Source organism: Motacilla alba, chromosome 2 (genome assembly GCF_015832195.1).
Source record: "Motacilla alba alba isolate MOTALB_02 chromosome 2, Motacilla_alba_V1.0_pri, whole genome shotgun sequence".
In the NCBI taxonomy this organism is placed as follows: domain Eukaryota; kingdom Metazoa; phylum Chordata; class Aves; order Passeriformes; family Motacillidae; genus Motacilla; species Motacilla alba.
Window position 1 is genome coordinate 40745874 of NC_052017.1, and position 19758 is coordinate 40765631.

The 19758-nt window shown below is 38.2% G+C and overlaps 1 protein-coding gene across 5 annotated transcripts in view; it reads right to left on the reverse strand.

Moving 5' to 3' along the window:
- Positions 1-19758, reverse strand: part of GADL1 (glutamate decarboxylase like 1) — a 175742-nt gene that overhangs the window by 53603 nt on the left and 102381 nt on the right. For 4 of the 5 annotated variants that reach the window (XM_038127862.1, XM_038127861.1, XM_038127858.1 and 1 more), the window contains 8 exons: positions 15893-16062; positions 14959-15085; positions 13255-13345; positions 12550-12656; positions 10981-11096; positions 4230-4309; positions 4060-4114; positions 613-729 (listed from right to left, as the gene is read on the reverse strand). In XM_038127862.1, the coding sequence (XP_037983790.1) occupies positions 613-729; positions 4060-4114; positions 4230-4309; positions 10981-11096; positions 12550-12656; positions 13255-13345; positions 14959-15085; positions 15893-16042 (843 nt within the window). In that variant the 5' untranslated portion in view covers positions 16043-16062. Of the gene's footprint in view, positions 1-612; positions 730-4059; positions 4115-4229; positions 4310-10980; positions 11097-12549; positions 12657-13254; positions 13346-14958; positions 15086-15892; positions 16063-16427; positions 16590-19758 lie in introns of all 5 variants that reach the window. The other variant, XM_038127863.1, reaches the window with a different exon arrangement.

The following is a 19758-nucleotide window of genomic DNA, read 5'->3' on the forward strand; positions in this document are numbered from 1 at the left end:
CTTTAGAAAAATACATTTACAGCTAACTCTTTCAAGTCATAAAAAGGCACAGTGATTATTCAAAAGAGATTCATTACGGGATTTTAATATCCAAACCTAAAATTACAAAGAATTTCTTTTTAAAAAGAGAAAAATTTCTGAATAGTTTAGGAAAACATAAGGACATATACAGGAAATTCAAATCTGTAATTATGAAACAGAATAATCTATGACTCGTTGAGTCAGAAAGCACACCTTAATTTTAACCTGTATGAACATCACACCACAATTCTAATGTGTCTATTCCCCAACTGAATGTGGAGAGAATCAAAACTTATGTTTGTATATCATCCTTGAAGCATTTTTAGGAGGTAGCGAGAAGAAGAAATTGATTATAAAATAATTTTGAAACATAACCTGTCCATAACAAAATGGCTTTGGCTGCTTGTCAGAACCAAGTTATTTGCTGTTTTGCAGCACATGAAACAGAGTCAAATCTGAACGTATTTCTGGTCCCTATGTAAGGAAAAAGAAATGTTATTAGAGCCCAACTTCTAAAAAAGAAATATCAACAGTCAAATAGCAATTATAAAAAAGCAGTGCTAAACAAAACCATGCAGTATACAAACTCACATCAACATGAAGCCAGAGGCCATACTTTTCACAGATATCAGCAATTTTATCCAGAGGATCAAATGCTCCCAGCACAGTTGTGCCTGCTGTAGCACAGACAAGAAATGGTGCTGACCCCTGCAATAGGATTCAAAACAAAAAAAAAAAGTTATCATTTGCACTGCTCATCTTTTCTTTGTATACTTGCAGAGCTAAAGTTTAAAAAGGTCTAGGAATGTAGGACAAAGATGTGACAATCCACATTTTAGTTTCCCAGCAGAAGGTACTGCATTTAATAGTGTTGGATCTCTTTCTTTTTTTTTTTTTTTTTCATTTTAAAAAAAAGTCATTTTTCATTTCTACTTAACACCATCCCAGGGCAGACTTCTGCAGCTTCAGACTGTTTTGACAGATGCTAGTTTTGTCAAAATCAAAACATACCAGATATATGACATCTCTCTTTATACACTGATTTTCAATTCTCAGTCTTTCACATCTCACTACCATATATGCTGTCATTCTGACTGATAAAATAAAGCAATTAGCTCAGCCAGCAGACTACCCATGCAAGGAAAGGGCTCATCCCTTTAGGGTTTCCACCTGCACTGTCTCTACAACACCCTTGTTCTCTGCCTGGTGAAGAGGAAACTTCAGCTAGGGAACGTGCTTTGCCTTCAGCCACATTGGTGCACACCATGACAGGGACAGTCACCGCTGTCTGATCCCATGCCTGACCTGCAGCTCAGTGCTGTTCCCTTGCTCCCACTCCTGTCTAGGAAAGAAGAAGGGCTGTAAATGGTAACTGAATGTTAGGAGAGAGACTGCCGGAAATCTCAGATGGTGTTAGGGTCAGTCAGGTGGGATAAGAAAAGCTTTTGTCAGGTTGGGGTCTCAGACAGCCACTGACAGCCATCCATCTTTTCTTCCCTTCAGCTAGCAGCGTTCTGGCTCACAGACCCTTGGAGATCTGTGTTGGGTCTGCTTAGGAGCAGAAACTTCAACAACAAAAAGAATGGGTGGAGTCTGTAACAACTCCATGAAATTGAGGGTATCTGCCCAAGCAGTGACTGCGCAGTCTCACTGCTGGTAAGTGACTGCTGAAAGAGCTGCTCCACACGGTTCAGCATCTGGCCTGCAGAACAACACACTTAACTGAAGAGGCACTCAAGGTGTTATTAAATTGTGCAGGCTGGGATCACTGAAGTTCATTTGCAGTGAATTAGATCTCCCAGATGATGTAAGTGTGTAACTCAATGGAGCTTTAGTGAAATCAGACGTCAGCTGAAAAATCGAACTCCACACAAGTCTTGCATGTATCTTCACCCAGCTGAAGTATGATTTTTTTGTTTTGTTTTGTTTTTAACGTTGCCACTTTAAGCATCTACAGAGACACACAGGCTTATATCACATTTACACTCTGACAGTTCCATCCTTCTTTACAGTGTAGAGGACTGTTAGAATGGTACATAATTATGATTTATTTTTATTTTAGCTTTTCTTTACAAATGGCTAAAGCAGTGAAAAGTAACATTGGAATGAATTTAAATTAATCCCATACATTCACAAAGACTTACCAGCCTTTAATTCACTTCTCGGTCATTTATTTTGAGTACAAGCTACCACAATAGTTAATCAAACTTACAAATCAGCCTAAATCTTGAGTACAGAACTCTTGCGAGGGAGGCAAAGATGTATCCATTGCATCTATTTTCTATTAGTGTTCCCAGCAATTTTGCCCCACAGCTACATGAAAGTCAATGGCTCTCAAGCAGCCAACTGGTAGCACAACTGAATAGAGGGACAAGTCTCAGATATCTACAAATTCCAGTAATTGCTACCATTATACTTTTCCCACAAAGAAGGGAATTACATTTTTATTACTCTTGACAATAAACTAGTCTTCCTGCCTAAGTTCTCTAAAAAGAGAAGACTCTTGCCTTTCATGTTCAGTGATCATTTTGTGCTTCAATCACTAGCAAATACATCCTCTGTTGTCTAGAGTCATTAGAATATTTACTGTAATTTACTGAAGCATCCTTCTGTAAAAGTTGTAACAGACACAGCTGGACAGACACACTGAAGCTCTGATTAAATGAAAACCTTCCAATACACTTGTAACTTCCTTAAAAATGCCAGTGAAATCGTGTTTTCCTGCAAGAAGACCAGTTTGTTTTTAAATTGCGGGGTATAGCACACTGAGGTAAACCTTTTTAAAAAAATCACAAATGCCAGATGATTTCTTTCAAACGACCACTACATGTATTGTTACAAGAACAAACAAGAATATTGTTTTTGCAAAAGCAAACAGATGATTCTCCTGCAAGCCTGCTTCCCATTGCTTTATTTTATTTCAGTCCCTTTTCCACTCCCAGTTTGCTCAAATGAGTAAAGTACAGGTTGTCTTTCTCAGAAAATACAAAGTAGGGAAAGAGGCAAAAAAGAGAGTTTGCTAGGTCATTAGGGCCCCCATGTATCAACAGCTATGCTACCCAGCATAAAACTCAAATAAGAGATGGTTGTTTGGCAGAAAATTTATCCAAATCAGAACTTACTGTAAGCTGTTGTGGGTATGCCAGCACAAGACAGGTCAGGACAGGACTGCCTTGGCTTTTCTATCAGCCACAAAGGCAGATTTCCCAAGATAGAATTCCATGGAAGGTATCATCCATGCCATGAACATTGCACTAGCTGCTTTGTATTCACTCATCATGGACTAAGGGCTGAGCTTTGAATTCTACTGTTCTGATGCACAAACTGAAAGTGAGAAATAGGGTGAACTAATCAAGCCAAAAAAAGATCCTCTGGAAGTCACATTCAGTCCTTCAAGCTCTCTAAAATAAATTAGGTTGACTATAGGTAAGGACTGTCTTACCGATTGTGGGAATGTATGTTAATGCTGTCCAAATACACATCAGTGCCTTTCCAAATTCTTGCCTTTGACTTTCTACTTGGCAAAGTCCCTACGGGAAAAGAGGCACATCTCTGCACTCTAGCGAGAATAATAGAAGGGACGGAATTTAGCATTTGAAGCTTGTAAGATAGTTTTAGAGACTAAGCCACATGTTACAGTTCTTGCTCACTGCTGAGGCAATAGAGCAATAGCTGCTGTAATTAACTGAAAAACCATTTTAGGAAAACATACTGCATCCATTTACAAAAGGATCTAGGGCAAAAGAAATCCTATAAGAAATGTGCTAAATACTTCAGAGCAGCATTGTACTCAGGACTTTCATTAGCAGTAAACACCCTGTGGAATTTTCCTCCCTTCTAAGAGTGTAGAACCCATAAGCCTTGGCTTGTACCACAAGTTTGTGGCAAACAGATTGCACCTGTAAGAAAGACATTGTTACATTAGCTGCCCTACTTTTAAGATTTTGGTCACTCTTAGTTTTCCTTCCTTTCACTCAGACACAAGCACACAGTCTGCATACACTCCTCTCTCCTTCACACTCTCTCTCCCCCTCTCACCTCTTTCCTGGCCCGCTGGACTTGTTTCTCCAGTTCCTCAGGTATCATCTTACCTCTAAGGGACACAGATTTAAAACTTTTTCAGTTACATTCAAACAGGTTAGTTATGTACAGCACTACTGCATTTTAAAAAGGCTCAGAGATCAGAGTAATGGCTTTTGCTTTCTTACCTCTCATCTGTTTTGATGAAGTACACGTTCTCTGTACCAATTCCCAGGAAGGAGGCTGCCTTCTTCATGGAGTAATGGCACTGTAAGTGAGAGAGGCACAAAAAAAAAAGTACACACACAATTAAACAAGAGAAACAAATTCCTTAACATAGAGAACAGTGGCAAGTACAACAGCACCTAACAGCCATGACAACAGCATATTCTAACACAAAAAACAAACTGATAAGGTACATATCACAAAGCCCATCTTGTACTTAACACACACAGAAAACCGGGGAAAATAAGACAAAAGAAGTTGTGCACTATGTTTAAAATGCAGGCTTAAGAAAAAAAATAGAAGCTCTATTTCATAGAATTTTTCTTAGAGCTCGTTCTGCATTAGAATGAAAAGTAAAAGCTTTGAACTGTCATCAGGGAAGAATTATTGTTTCAAAATGTTTAAATAGAACTGAGTCAAAAGTATCAATGAGCGTAAGAGTTAGGAAATGCATGAGCAAAAGGGTCTAAAGGCTGTTTAGCTCAACAGCCTGGAAACAATGAATTAGGTCTGAAAGTCCAAAAGCACCACTCCTTGGGAATTGGACCCTTGGTTAGGATGTATATCTGAAGCTTCTACTACTTTATGTTTGTAACAATTCTGTATGCTTTCTCTAATCCCCAGCTGATGGCCACTGCCAGAGACAAGATACCCAGAGACAGGATACTCTGCTAAACTGACCCATGGCCTAATACAACAACCCATGTTCACAGGATCAAGGAGCTCAACTCTCAAGACCTACCAAAGCGTCAGATGTGGTAAAAATGGGGATTTGCAAGGCTTTCAACATCCTATCTCTGCAAAAGGATCTGGAAATCATGGTGGTGTGTAGTTCACATGATTGTGAACCTTAGAAACTCCTGTGAAAGCAAGCAGACTTCAGACAGGACTCAGCACATCTTCAGACTTTACTGGGGATTTTGCAAAAGGTTCCAGTGTGAACCAGTCTGCATTTTTCAGAAAATTAAGTTAGTATTTTAGCAAAGAATTTTAGCTAGGTCTCATCACAGAGACATATCTGAGTACACAGACACATGCAGCCCACTTCTCACTTTGCACTGAATGAAGGGCATCAGCCCATGAAGCCTGTGGAGTGCAAAAGAGGATTTTACAAATGGGTGAATGGGTGTTTATTTAATCAGAATGTGGTAAAATGACTAAGGTGACAATGCTATTCAAGCCCACAGACCACTACATACTTTTTACAACTTTTTCCTTTTCAACAAATAGTAATGATTTATCTAATCGTATTTCCAATGTTCACCTTTATAAGGACCTGCTCCACTGTGGATACAGTTATTCCAGCACAAGAACACTTTGGCTTATTCCAGAACAAGAGCACACTGATCTCTGCTTAATTTGTCTTCAAAGTTAGCCTGGGAATTCAAGATACAGTAACCTTCTTAACCCGAAGATATTTAGACATCAAAACTACCCCCTTATAGAGGTGGAGTCACTTTTGAGAGTACCCCACATCCCCTAGGACTAGACAGCTCTTCTCAGAACCAAGGCCATCCAACACTCGGATTGTCACTGCCCTTCTCATAAAAATAAAATTGTCTCTTTTACACATTATTACCGAAGGGTTAAAATAACGCATACTCCAGCAAACACAAAGATGTCTGGAATTGTTACTTTTCATACAGGAGGTGAAGCCAGGTGGTTAATTAATTCCATTTTCTTCCTGAGAGTTCACACAAATGCAGTTACTGCAGAACATAATTATGAAAAATGTACAACATTTTAATGTGTGGGCATGAATATATTAAGGGTATTAAAGCCTGTCACGCTTATTTTGATGAGATGGATGATCTCAAAGGGCTCTTTTTCTTTTTGACAAAGAGGTTTCCCCCACCACCACCCACTTTTTAAACAAAGGCATAGAATGACATGATGCTACTGAGTAGTTTTAAGAAAGCTTAATTTGTAACATGACACATCCACAAGGCCTTTAGGGCTCAGCCATTTAGACTGCTACAAGAATAATAACATACATAGGTGGATAATTAGTCTTACATTGCATCAATAAAGGTAATAATGATTGTAAGTGGCTGCGTGTTGTTCAGCAGGAGTTTGGAGATGTTTTTGACTGATGAGTGAATCACTTAAAATACAAGTTGCCTCCATCACTGATTTCTAGCCATTACTTTCAAATGAAAGGTATGAATCACCTTATAATAATAACAATAATCAGATCCTTCCAAACTGAGTAAGACCTGCAAATTCAGTATACTAGTAAGCAGACAATCAGTAAATTATATATTTTATTATAAAAAATGGTATGAGAGACTGGAAGAAAGATAAAAGAGGCTTGAGTACCTGAGAGATTATACCAAAAAGCAGAGGAAAAAAGAAGAAGAGAGGGAATACAAAAATAGACAGGCTGCAAGAGAAATTATTTTTCCTCCAGAAGAACCTCTGTACTTCTTGGAAAATTATGTCTTTCACTAGGACAGAAAAAGAACAAGACTCATAATACTACAGGGACTTGAAATATGCTTTCTTTGATGAAAAAGAGGTCTTTCAGTTATATTGATTGAAAATACGCAAGAATTTCTTTCCCCCTCTTCATTACTAGAAGCCATTATGCTAAACTGTGTTGCATCATTTTAAGAAAAAATATACCAAAGAGCATTTAGCAGCTAGAGTCGCAAGAGCACCAACTAATTCACTTTTCATAGTTCCCTTCCCAAAAAAAAAAAAAGGAGAAAGAAATATCCAGATTAAAAGTATTATTTTAAATACTGTGAGTTCAGGTTACTCTTGCTATGTCTTTCACAGTTTAGTTTGTTTGGACATATTATTGAATCTGTAGCCATTTGTAGTAAGAAATTGCCATCTCAGAGCACAAGATCAGATTGGAACATTGGTGCATTTAAGATGTGCCACTGAACTATTTTTCCTATATCTAGACATAGTTTTCATTTCCTAATAATGTTTGCAAAGACAAGGTACTTTCTACCTATGCTCATTAAAACAGAAGATAAATTTGTATTTTCTTGATTTTAAAAAGTTTCCTAGAAACATGATTGCATAAAGCAATTACCTTATTATGAGATAGTTTTATTACCCATTTTTGTCTGCTGTAATTTCAACAGGGGACAACATGATAAGTTAATGTTGTGTTCTCTCGCTTTATTACTTACATGATCAAGTTGCACTGGGGAGGAATTTAGTTTCATTTCATCTAAAAAAACTGCTCACATCAGCATGTACATTTCAAGTGTTTACACATCCTCTTTCTACCCTTACCTCAAACTTATCAGATTTCTACCTCTCACATCAACGTAGCACGTACTTGTGCTAGAATAAAGTTTAGATGGGACTCAGGTAGCAAAAGGGAATAAAAAGGTGGGCTGATATCTTCAACTAGAACAGCATTTATCTTCTACAGAGAAACAAATCATGCCTCCAGAAAGTGGGATATAACAATTACTTTTCTGCTGTTACTGTCTCAAGGGGAATCACACTGTAATACTTTTGCTATGATCCAGCAAAAGTATTACAGAATGGCAGCATAAACAGTGTTCACTGCATATCACCACAGCTTTGAACATCTAAGCATTTGCTTACAGGAACAAGGAGCCTTTTTATTCCTGAAGGCCAAGCAGAATATATGAGGACCCTGGGTGGGCCATGCATTAAATATACATCTTTATATTATCCAAGAACATACAAAAAATACATAGCCCCAGATCACATAAGCCATTGAAAGTCTGTGTATTCCCTTGCTTTGCAGCAGGGCAATTCTTTCAACTTGACAAGTCCCAAACTGAAACTTAGAGACTTTGCAAATTAAGGCAAAAATAATTTTATTTCAGCCAAGCCCTAAAATGGCACAAGGGCCTTGAATGAACAGTCATGTCTTTTGACTCCTTATCAATACTCAGTTCATTATAGTTTCATGGCTTCTCCATGCCAATGCTCTTGCCTGATTCATTATGAAGATAAACCCAGGTTGTTAATTTCTGCAAGTTTTGTTTTTCATTTGTTTGTTTTGTTGGGAGGGTTGAGAATTTGCTTCTCCAGGTGCCTCTTCAGTTAAAACAAAACAAACAAAAAAATCCAACAAAAATGAAGAATTTTTGGATGAAGGGATTGAGTGTACCCTCAGGAAGCTCACAGATGATACCAAGCTGGGTGGGAAACTGATCTGCTGGAGGGTAGGAAGGATTTGCAGAGGAATCTGAACAGGCTGGATTGATAGGCAAGGCCAAGGGTGTGACATTCAACAAGTCAAAGCGCCCTGTCCTGCACTTGGGTCAAAACAACCCCAGACAGCACTACAGGCATGGGGAAGAACTGCTGGAAAGGGGCCCAGTGGACAAGGACCTGGGGATGGTGGTTGACAGCCAGCTGAACACAAGCCAGTGTGTGCTCAAGTGGCCAAGAAGGCCAGTGGCATCCTGGCCTGTATCAGCAATAGTGTGGCCAGCAGGACCAGGGCACTGATTGCCCCCCGTGCTCATCACTGGTGAGGCTGCACCTCAAATCCTGAGCTCAGTTTTGGGCCTCACTGCAAGAAAGACATTGAGGGGCTGGAGCATGTCCAGAGAAGGGCAATGGAGCTGGTGAAGGATCTAGACAGTGAGCCCTATGAGGAGTGGGTGAGGGAGCTGGGGGTGTTTAGCCTGGGAAAAGGCTGAACAGAGGTGACCAACCTTATTGCTCTCTACAACTGCCTGAAAGGAGACTGTAGCCAGGGAGGAGCCAGGCTCTTCTCCCAGGCAACCACTGACAGGATGAGAGGACAGAGCCTCAAGCTGTCCCAGGGGACATTCAAGTTGGTCAATAAGAATTTTGTCACAGGAAAGGTTAAGCATTGGAAGTTTGCCCAGGGAGGTGCTGGAGTCATCATCCCTGGAGGTGTCCGAGAAACAACCTGACGTGGCATTTAGTGCCATGGTCTTGTTGACGAGGTGGTGGTCAGTCAAAGGTTGAACCTGACGATTTTAGAGGTCTTGCCCAACCTAAATGATTCCTTGGTTCTGTGATTCAAAGGTGCAAAATGTTAAATAAGACTCAAAATAAAAGCAATAATAAAAGAACTAGGATTGTATGACACCAGCGCTTCTGTACTTGTCTCAGGTGTGGGCTACTGACTACATATATTCTCAACATGGCATATCTGAACAAAAGTTTCCAAAAAGTCATCTAGCTTGGACTCAGTACAGGTAGATCTAACATAATCATAAATGAATATGCCCATTTCCTGCCTCATAACACTGAATAAACGCTAGTGATCTTAGAAAACAGTCACACTATCTGGCTATCAAAAGCATCATTTTTACAGTAAATGATTATTGAGTACTAAAGATGATGTAGTTGTTTGAAGCAAACAAAGTATTAGAGATCAAAAGCATGTCCTTATAAAAAATTTACCATTTTATTTTTCTTGGTCAGGTTTATATTTTATGGCTTTGGTCTTCCTGGTGAAGCAAAGACATAAAAATAAATTTATTCTGGCAGACAATTAAAATTTCTTTTGACATGAATTTAAATGTTTGCTTATTTCAGAGTAAGAAAATACATTGTAGTTAAACCATGCAATGAAATAAAACATTACTTCATGATGAAAGTTTCATGGGCTTCACTTCAAAACCATTTATGGAACTTGCTTCAAACTCATTTTTTCCTCCTAAACTATTTTGAAGATGTAACATGAGGGATTAAGCATGAACTGGCATGTATTTTCATATACACACTTTTCAGGAAAAGAAAAGAAAGCAAACAAGAAAATAAAATTTTTTGGGGGAAAAAACAAACAAACCACCTTTATTTAGAACATGTGGGCTCAGTTCCAAAAGACACGTTATCTTGGAAAACTTACACACTGCCTTCATCCCTCAGGCTTCTTCAAAATAAGCCTCTCATCTATTTACACTGCAAACTGTTTGGAGCATAAACGTCTGAGCTAAAATTATCCTAGTAAGTCCATATTTTCTAATACAACAAGGTTCTGTGCAGGCTTCCACTGGGGCTTTTATATAGTAGAGTCAGAATTAATAACAACTCTACACTAATCAAATTATAAACTCTCAAAACTGAAGGGACAGGGAAGAGAAAAACACCTTCAAAATCTACCTTCAGAATAAATGTATGAATGTAACTCAATTTCCCACAGGCATTTTGGATTGATATTATTCAAAAACTTTTAAAACTGGCCAGTTATTTTCAATTATTTAAAGAAAAAATGCCTAAAGGTCCAGAATTTTTTTTTTTCTGAGAGGCATATGGTGGGTTTGACTCTGTACCACAACCAATCTGTATATTCAGACACAGGGCAAAATGGGAGCTGCAGAGAGCCATCTCACAGGCCCACAAGAACTCAGTTTAGTACAAATTAACATGCAGAAAAAAACCTTTGACATCCAAAACCCACCTACAGTTCCTGCTAGACTTTATGCTGTGGGAAATCAAATGCTGCAGACCTCCACAATACAGCACATACATTCTGCTTCAGGTTTGCCCCATGTACAACCTATTCTTGTATCAGCAGTTTTCAAAGCAGCAACATCTGTGTTTGTTTTCTGAAAGCAAGAAAGCTTCAGCAGGGAAATTTACCATCAGACTTCTCCACTTTGCTCCAATATTCCACATCATACATTGATGTCAGAATTATTCTACCAGTGCCCCATCAGATATGCAAATGATATAATTTTGCAGCTACTGAAAAAATAAAGTTCAAAAAGCTTTTCTTTGTTTTCATTTTACCTCTTCTGAAGCGAACAGAACTAGTCTTGGCAGACCTGAGAGCCCTTTCTCCTTTATCTCAGGGCAAAATCTGTACCTTGCTAAATTCATAGCATACATATTAGAAATAGAGCCACCTGCAAAAAGAGACATACAAATATTGTATTAGCCACAGTATGAGTACCTTTGCTGCATCTGAGTGCTTGACCTATGAAGGGAAAAATAAACCCCACAGGCATACTAGTGATGCATCCATCACAGTTTATTTCCGCCCCTGAAGGCTACATCCATAAAATGAACCTTGGGCAGGCAGCAGGCATAGAAGCAGAGCCTGTTTGGATGCTCTTTGGGGATATTTTCCTCTTTGAGGAATAAGAGCTGTGCCCAAGCAGTCCTTCCCAACAGAGAAAACCCTGCCACAGCACCTTCTCCTCTACACTGAAGCACAGCAAGCTCAGCTGCCTGCACCAAGCTCAGAACCTTGGAGATCTCTTGGGCAACCAGGCCTCAGAGGACCAAGGGAGAAAAAAAGGTCTTTGGAAAAAGAAAACACAGACACAAAAATAAATACAGTGAGTGGGAACTGAAAGATCTGCAAGGTAAGATCTGGACAAGTTTTATTTGCTCAACACAGGTTTTATTCACCTAGAACAAAACTTAAGCAGTAAGAAAAACCCTTACATAAAACTAGAACCAAAACAAGGGCAATTAATTTATCTTCTCTCAGTAGATCATGAAGTATTAAGCCAGAAATTCTTCTGTAAAAGTAAGGCTTCTACAAAAAATATGCATCAAATTTGATATGAAAAGAATCCATATCAGTAATATATTAAAAAATAGGGATTTTAAACTTGTTTATTCTTCTACTACTCGTGTAGGCTAGAATTACTGACTTTGCTTCAGTTTGGGAGGGGGAGTTTAAACTCATGTACTCATTTAATTTCTCTTCTCACCCCCAAAATAGACATAAAAGCTTCACAACTATCCCAATTATTTGTTACCCGAATAATCTGTGAAATATCACCATTATGCTTCATTATTTCAGTGTCGTGGGCTGAAACACTGCCTTACAGAACATTTGAAAAACATGGTTTATCAAGCAGCTTAAGAAATATCTGTTTAGCCTGCCTTATCATAATGTTTAATAAAATTATAAAAATTCAAAGGAGTTAAGAACATGTAAATTCTTGCTCCCCCAGTTCATAGGCAGGATACACAGATCTATGCCCTCAGGGCACCATGGATTGGCATCTAGCACATAAATCAGCTCCCTGTCTGTCAGCTAAGTTGACTCCTTCCAATGAGGCTGTTGGTATAGTTAATAAGGTCAAGAAGGGCATCAGCTACAAACAATTAATTTCAAATAATTCCATATAATTATATTTAATGTAGAAGTGTTTTCATTCATTCACAGGTAAAAATCACCAAATTATTACTAGAAACACATAAGATAAGGCTAGATTAAATAGTTTTGTGTATCACTACACTTTTGCATACATTTTCAAATATTCTACATGACTCCAATGTTCATAGAATTAATGGTATTAGGCAGTTTATAATAACTCAGCTTGAGATCTGAACTGTTCCTACCTGGATTAAATATACCATCCCCTTCTTCCCAGCCTATGAATTCAATCATTTTCTTGATGACTGCTTCCTCCACCAACAGAAACACAGGGGATACTTCATATGTGTATCTAAAGAGAAATAACAACATGATAATTGGTATTAAAACTACATAACTCATGGCATTGCTTAAACTAGATAAAGGCTTCTTGCACTTTTCCCTAATCTATCAGCAGCTGATCACTACCAGCAGAAGGACTCTAAACTACAAACATTATGGATCTGATACAGTAGAGCAATTGCTTCGTTTCTGGCAGCATCTCATTGACACTTCCACTCTCAAAGTAATACACCAGAGTATTCTATTAATGTAGGTCACATGCTGAAATTTCAGCTTTGCATTTGCAAGTAAAATAGTAGACAGGTAACCATTTGCATTCAACTGTGTGCAGAATGCCTCAAAGGAATGAACAACTAAGTTAAGTCTGATTAATTTATTTTTATGTACTAAGTGAGATAAAAGTCTAGGTTTATTAACATTGAAAAAAACTCCTCATAAACCCCAACTTCAGCCAATCTAAATCAGAGGGTTTCCTCTCACAAAGTCTTGCACAATTCCTGCCTCTTCTGTAACACTGAAAACAGAAATCAGACGCAAGGAAGCAAAAAAAGCTGTTATTCCAAAAAGCATACTAATTCATCATCAAGAGGACAAAGAACTACACTTACACACTGGGGTTCAGTGCTTCGGTAATGAAACGAGCCACTAACGAGTAATAATCTATTCCAGCATACAGCTGATTGAAAAATCTTGGATGATCTGGAAATACAGATGAAAAGCAAGTGACAGGATATACCAGAAAAGAGAATACATCACACTCTCTCTCAGTTGATTTCCTGTCCCTTCCTAAAGTTAGACATTCCTTTGAAAGTAAATTTAATAAGCACTTTCAAACTTCAAAATGTGACTTGAGAAATGCAAGTGGTGCACAGAATAATTGTGAGTTGTTCATAAGTTTTATAAAGCAAAAAATAAAAGGGATTGACAATTGAGTATACATAATGCCTTTAAACAGTGATTTTGAGAGGCCACAGTCGACGCTCAGCCAAATTTTGCTAAGCCATAGAATACAGGATCCCAAGCAGCTGTGCCTTTTCTCCCACCAGAGTTTCAACACAGAGAGAGAGGCAGTCTAACAACTTGAAAAATTTTGCTGCACACTTAAAATGAATAAGAAGTTAAGAGAATTTATTTATCCTCCTTTAAACAATGAGGTATAACTAATTTTGACAAAATTCTATACTATTGCTGACTATAAAAACAACTTCATTCAACAGTAGGGTCACCACCTAAATTTTAATCCATAGCACACAGCATTTTTACATGCAAAACCAGGTAAACAGTATGGCCCCATTTATATTATAACTAGAGCTTCAATAAATGTCTATACTCAAAGACTACTTGCACAGCATATTTTTATATACAACGTCCTTTCTATGGTGACATATTATAATCTAAAGGCAATTTGCAAAAGTGAGATAAACAGAACATCTTCCACTAACTCAGTAATTATATCTGCATATCATTAGTACTCTACCCCTGCAGATCAGTATCACTACTCTTCTGTGGTTTTCAAAAGCATAAGTTCCCTCTCAAAATTATTTTATAGGTTTACTCTGCAGCAACAGTGATTGTAGCAGGGAGTGCAGCCCAGAAATGCACAACAAACTATATCAAATGTCTTTCTCACTTAACAAAATACAGCCTAAGCTGTAAAACATCTGAAATCCTGAGCTACTGATTCACAGCGCTATTTCCTGAGCAGATGTTGCTCATCCCTTTTCACCAAGACTGAATTACCCTGCACACGCTGCAGAAAGGTTAGCTATAGTGAACTAATCCTGCAGAGCTGTGGTGTACTGTCTCTGAAACACGGCAGGCTCTCTTCTCATGGTGTCTGGAACACAAATTACTGCCTATCAGCAAATTAACAACCTACTAGACTATTGTTCAAATAGAACAATAACAAATGTAGGGAAATCATCACTAAGAACATATGAGGGCAATGATGGTGACTCCAAATTTCATCACTCAGACAGCAGGAAATCACACAAAAAGGTCCTTCTCCTGCCTGTTTTGCTAGACTGTTATATCATTTGTCTAGGTGACTTTCCCAAGACTTCAAAATGACAGAATCTACTATTAGTGCAAATGGCATTACATTAATTACTTTTTATTAGTTTGCCATTATGACATATATTAGTCAAGCCTACGGTGACCAGAATTCAGTCAAACAACTGTTTGCACCCTTGTATAGGCAGGAGGGAAACAAACATTCACACTCCCAGTTCCCTGAAAGGTGGCAGAGGTTTGTAAGAATTTTTCCATCTAAGTCAGCATGCAGAGCAATAGTGCTTAAATCCCATTCCTACTGGTTTTGACGCTGTATTTTATAACATCACGGCAGAGCTGCAGGATCTTCTCATGACATTCTCCGTTGTCCCTCATTTCCAGGTCAAGAATCTGCTTAAGCTTTTCAGGGGCTTGCCATTCACAGACCTAGTGATGGGGAGCAGGGCAGACACCATCAATGAACAGCTTAGCCAGGAGCAAGAGGTTATAGAGTACAAAGTAATCACCCCATTCAGCTCTGCTTTCCCAAAACTTCCCGTGGCAGGGCAGCGTGCCACCAGAAAATATATCCAGTAAGCTGGCCTCATGGGATGTTGGTTTTATCATGTCGCAGGCAACACTCAAGCATAAACATTAGAGTGGGAAATGCTGAAAGGCAGAAAAGAAAGAAGCCTGCAGCTCAAATTCTGTCGTTAGCTAAAGATGTATAATCACAGCATTTCAGATGCTGTTCTGCCAAGGGGTGGGAGCAAGCAGTGCATGCCCAAAGGCAAGCACGGTTTGTTTGCAGGACCTCTTTCCATACAGCCTCTTAAGCAGGTTCTACAGAACCCACAGCAATATTATTATAATGTTGTCCTTTCATGGTGGTACCACACCCACTTTCCTCCTTCTCCAACACCAGTGCCTCCGAGGAGAAAACAAATAGCTCAAACCCACTCCAAACATGAAAAACACTACAGCCATTTGTGATCTCAAAGAAAATGACCGTTGTATTCTGAGACTAAAAAAAAAAAAAAAAATTTTCTGGCAGATATGTATGCTAATTATGTTATTGGAAGGTTTTATAATACATTCTTTATTAATTTGTAAGGCTGTATTTTATTTTGGAGCCAAACACAGACTAGAAACAATTTTGAGGCTACTTAGAATGCAATAAAATAGAGCTTATAAAAATTGATTTATTGTTCATTACCTTCACTACAAAGTCTCAACAACACTCTATGGCTTTACCTTTTCTGTCACATCATCCGCTTTCTGGACAACTTCTTCCATTATAATCTTACAGGCCTCTTCCACAAACTTCTCTCCTGCTTTTGAGTCCATTATTGGACCATTTAGGATGACCCCATCTACCAAAACAGCATTTTTCTTCTGGAGCATCTCCTGCTTGTGAACACCAACTGTAAGAGAAATAACTCATCATTAAAGCAAGGATAAATAAATAATAAACTAAAAAAAAATTCTTTCACTGCTGGAGATTTAGTCAACTTAAGAAAAACCTCACATGGACTTTTTACCCGTACAGAAATCCTAGATTTTGGTGGAAGAATCTTTACAGACAAAAAAAAAAATCACATTACTTCAAACATAGACTGTTATTCTGCAGACGATAATAGCCTACTTGTATTGTATCTACTCCTTTCTCTAACATACAAAAGCATGCAAGGGACCTTCCAAACACAGAGAAAAATACAGTTCTGGCTTAGAACATGCGACAGCTGTACAAATAGAAATATAGAGAAAGATAATGGGCATTTTTCTTAACTGAAAATGTTTCCCTCCACAAGTCATCCCTCTGTTCCCACTTTTTCTTGAAATAACTTTCAGCTCTGTTTCCTGTATCTTTATGCTGCTCCTTCCCACCAGCCAGTCCTATTGCTCAGAGTCTTCTGCATTCTTTGTAGAGGGCTTCACTGACACACACTCCCTGAAAAAAAAACCTTTCGATGTCGCATACCTGTACTTCTTTCTGCCCTTATCCCATTAAGTGCCCTCAGGCACTAATTACAATAATCTGCTGAGAAGATTATCTTGTTTATTGCTTTCTCCAGTGATGATCTCTTTCCCCTCCCTCACCTTTACCCAGGAGACATACTCTCTTGATGTGTTCCATGAACACATTTTTACTTCCACCTTAGCATTACCCCTGAGAGCTCATCCAAGATGCTTGTAAGACACTGGCCAACAGCAGCAACCACGTATCTCTTTCATGTATTGATTTCATATGGCAAGATCAGGACTCTGGTTTTCACCAGCAGGAGGATGAAGATGAAATCGAGACATTTGGAGATATGGAGGGAATAGATATTTGAAACAGTATCGCGCTGAAAGGAGAAGCGGTAACTACTGTAACCAAATTATCTGGGTTACAGGCAGTATCTGTTCACTGATCCTGCTTTAGAATAGCTAAGGTCTATAGAGCCAGGCAGCACTGCCACCATGGGTTGTCTTCATTTACAGTGAGGATGGGGCAAGGCTGGGGTGTATGGAGAAATGGGTGTATGTTCTATGCCCAAAAAAGCTTTATCTTATTGCTTTACTTTTTGCTCCACTTACAAAGTGGAGAAGACAGGTGGCTCTTTCACAGGTCTAAACAACTGAATTTCCAGAGGACTGCCAGGCACTGCAGTCAGACCCATTCACCATGCTTATCATAATTACAGCTCCTCATGCACAGGAGGACTTAGAAGAACAACAATGATGCTTAGAAATGCGCATCACTTCAAGGTCCATTGATTGAAAGAAACCCTGCTAATGCCATGAGCTTTTATTTTCTGGTGACTCAGAGAAGCTACTCAGTTCACTTTGACTTATCAGAAGAGATATGACAAAAAAGACAAAATTCTAAGATGAGATAGGAACCTCACACTTCTCATAATGCTACTGACAAATATAACACACACACCCTCTCCCTCTGCCTTTCTGAAATTACTTCTATTTTTAATCCAAATGGGCAGCATACTAAATTTTTCTAAACAGAGTAGCCTTCAACCCATTGTTATAGGAAAGGCATAAATGTTCCTACCGGACACATGGAGAACAAGCAGGCAAACAGTATTAAATCTTCAACAGGCAAAGAGGGAAAATCACAGACATCAAAAACATAAGTTCTCATCATGCTTTCCAGCACACCACAGCAGAGGCACTGTAAAGAAACTGCAGCTTTGAAAAAGTCTTAGATGTTTATCTCTGGAAACACAAGCCAGTAGGTCAGCTTTATAAGATTTAAAACCCTGGGTATTACCAGGAAATGAAAGGCATCAGGGCTTTGGGCAGAGAGAACAGAGACTAATTTTGTGTTGGGACTTAGTTATTTGATGCATAAATAGCTGCCATAAGTACCATTCAGAGTTTAACATAAATACAAAAAAGAATTTCAACCTTAACATCACCTGGAGAGTCTACAATCTCTACATATGCCAAAGGTGTTTTGTTTCTACAAAAAAGAGGAATGGATCTAAAAAAAAAACTATGTGGGAAATAAATATCTATTGCAGAGCACAGATATCGATACTTCCTTTGGTTACAAGCAGAATAAGTGGCAGAGCAAGAGAATTCACTAACTCTTTAACTCTTTTTCTTTGTTTGTTTGTTTGGGGTGTTTTTGTTGTTGTTTGGTGGATTGGTTTGGGGTTTTTTTGTTCTCCTTAAACTCTGTGCTAGAAGCAGAGTTGTGAAAAGGTTTCTACTGGTAACTCCCTTAGCCCTATTCCTGTCACTTTTGCACAGAGATAAGATACTAGTATTTCCATGACTTTACAATGATCTTTTTACAAGAATTCTGCAACAGCAGAACTCTACATTACTTTTTCTACCAGGCCTTTAGGGAATTGAATCATAGGTTTAACAGCTTCCTTTTTGAAGCAGGTCTGTTCACCTCTACACACAGTTTTACAGTCTCCCTGGGATGCTTTGTGGATCCTGAGGAAGAAGATATGATCTAGAAAATGGGTGATGGCCTATCTCTAATCCTCACATCTGTTTCAGAACTTGAGCACAACCTATGAAAGAAAGGCAAAGCAGAGAGCTTAGAAGGAAGAGATGGAAGACAGACTTTATTTCAACAGCATTTTACCAGTGTAAATCTCCAACAAAGAGTTTGCATCTTTGCCCATATTTTATTTAATGGACAATAATTATAATTGCAATAATATAATTTCAAATATAATTTCATGGAGATTAATAATAATTGCAAATAATAATAATTGCAATACTTCTTGCAATTATTTACCACTTCCTCAATAATTTTTTGCTTATCATTTATAATTTCAATCTGAGTTTGTTGAAAATTCTGCCCTGGAATATACCATAAGACCATTACTTGAAATTAGCAGAAACAATCATTTCACAATCAGCTGCTAAATCAAGCCTCAAGCACACACATTTTGCTGATGTAGTCTTCAGGTTTCAGAAACCACTACTGGATACATAAACTCTTCTCATCCCTCATGACCTTTCTGCAATTGATGATACTTAATCTTCTACTTGTAATTGTCAGACTTCTGAAGTCCTTGTGAGGTGACCAAACTCTTCCCTATCAAAAAATTAATGTGTGTCCTCTGGGTTGCAGTAAAACCCTGAAGAGGAAAACTAAGTAGATTATAAACATCTGAAATTCCATGATATCTTTTTCTTTCTATCACATTTTTAAAAGAGGCCAATGATCAATTTATTATGCTTTAGATAGATGAACCTCCAGAAAGATTCCAGTTCACTTTCTATGTCACAATTAAATAGATGCCTTTACCACATTCTCAGAGCTCTGCATCCAAGCTAAGAAACACACACTATGCTGATGATACATATTGTGTCTTATAAAAAAAAAATCATTCATTAAATGCTCACATTATTTTCCAAAAATTTTAGGCCTTTTATATATCTGCATCAGACGCATCAGACTGCACTAAAGGAACATCACTTTCTTTGAAGTGGGAAAGCCCACTTCATAGAATCAGCATCTTATCATATACACCTCTTTTGTTTTCAAATATGATAGGGAAACCATATAGAGAAGTGACTGCAATAAATATGTTCTTTCCTATTTGAGAATACAGAAACATATTCTGAAGCAGACTCAGAAAACAGACTTCCAGAAA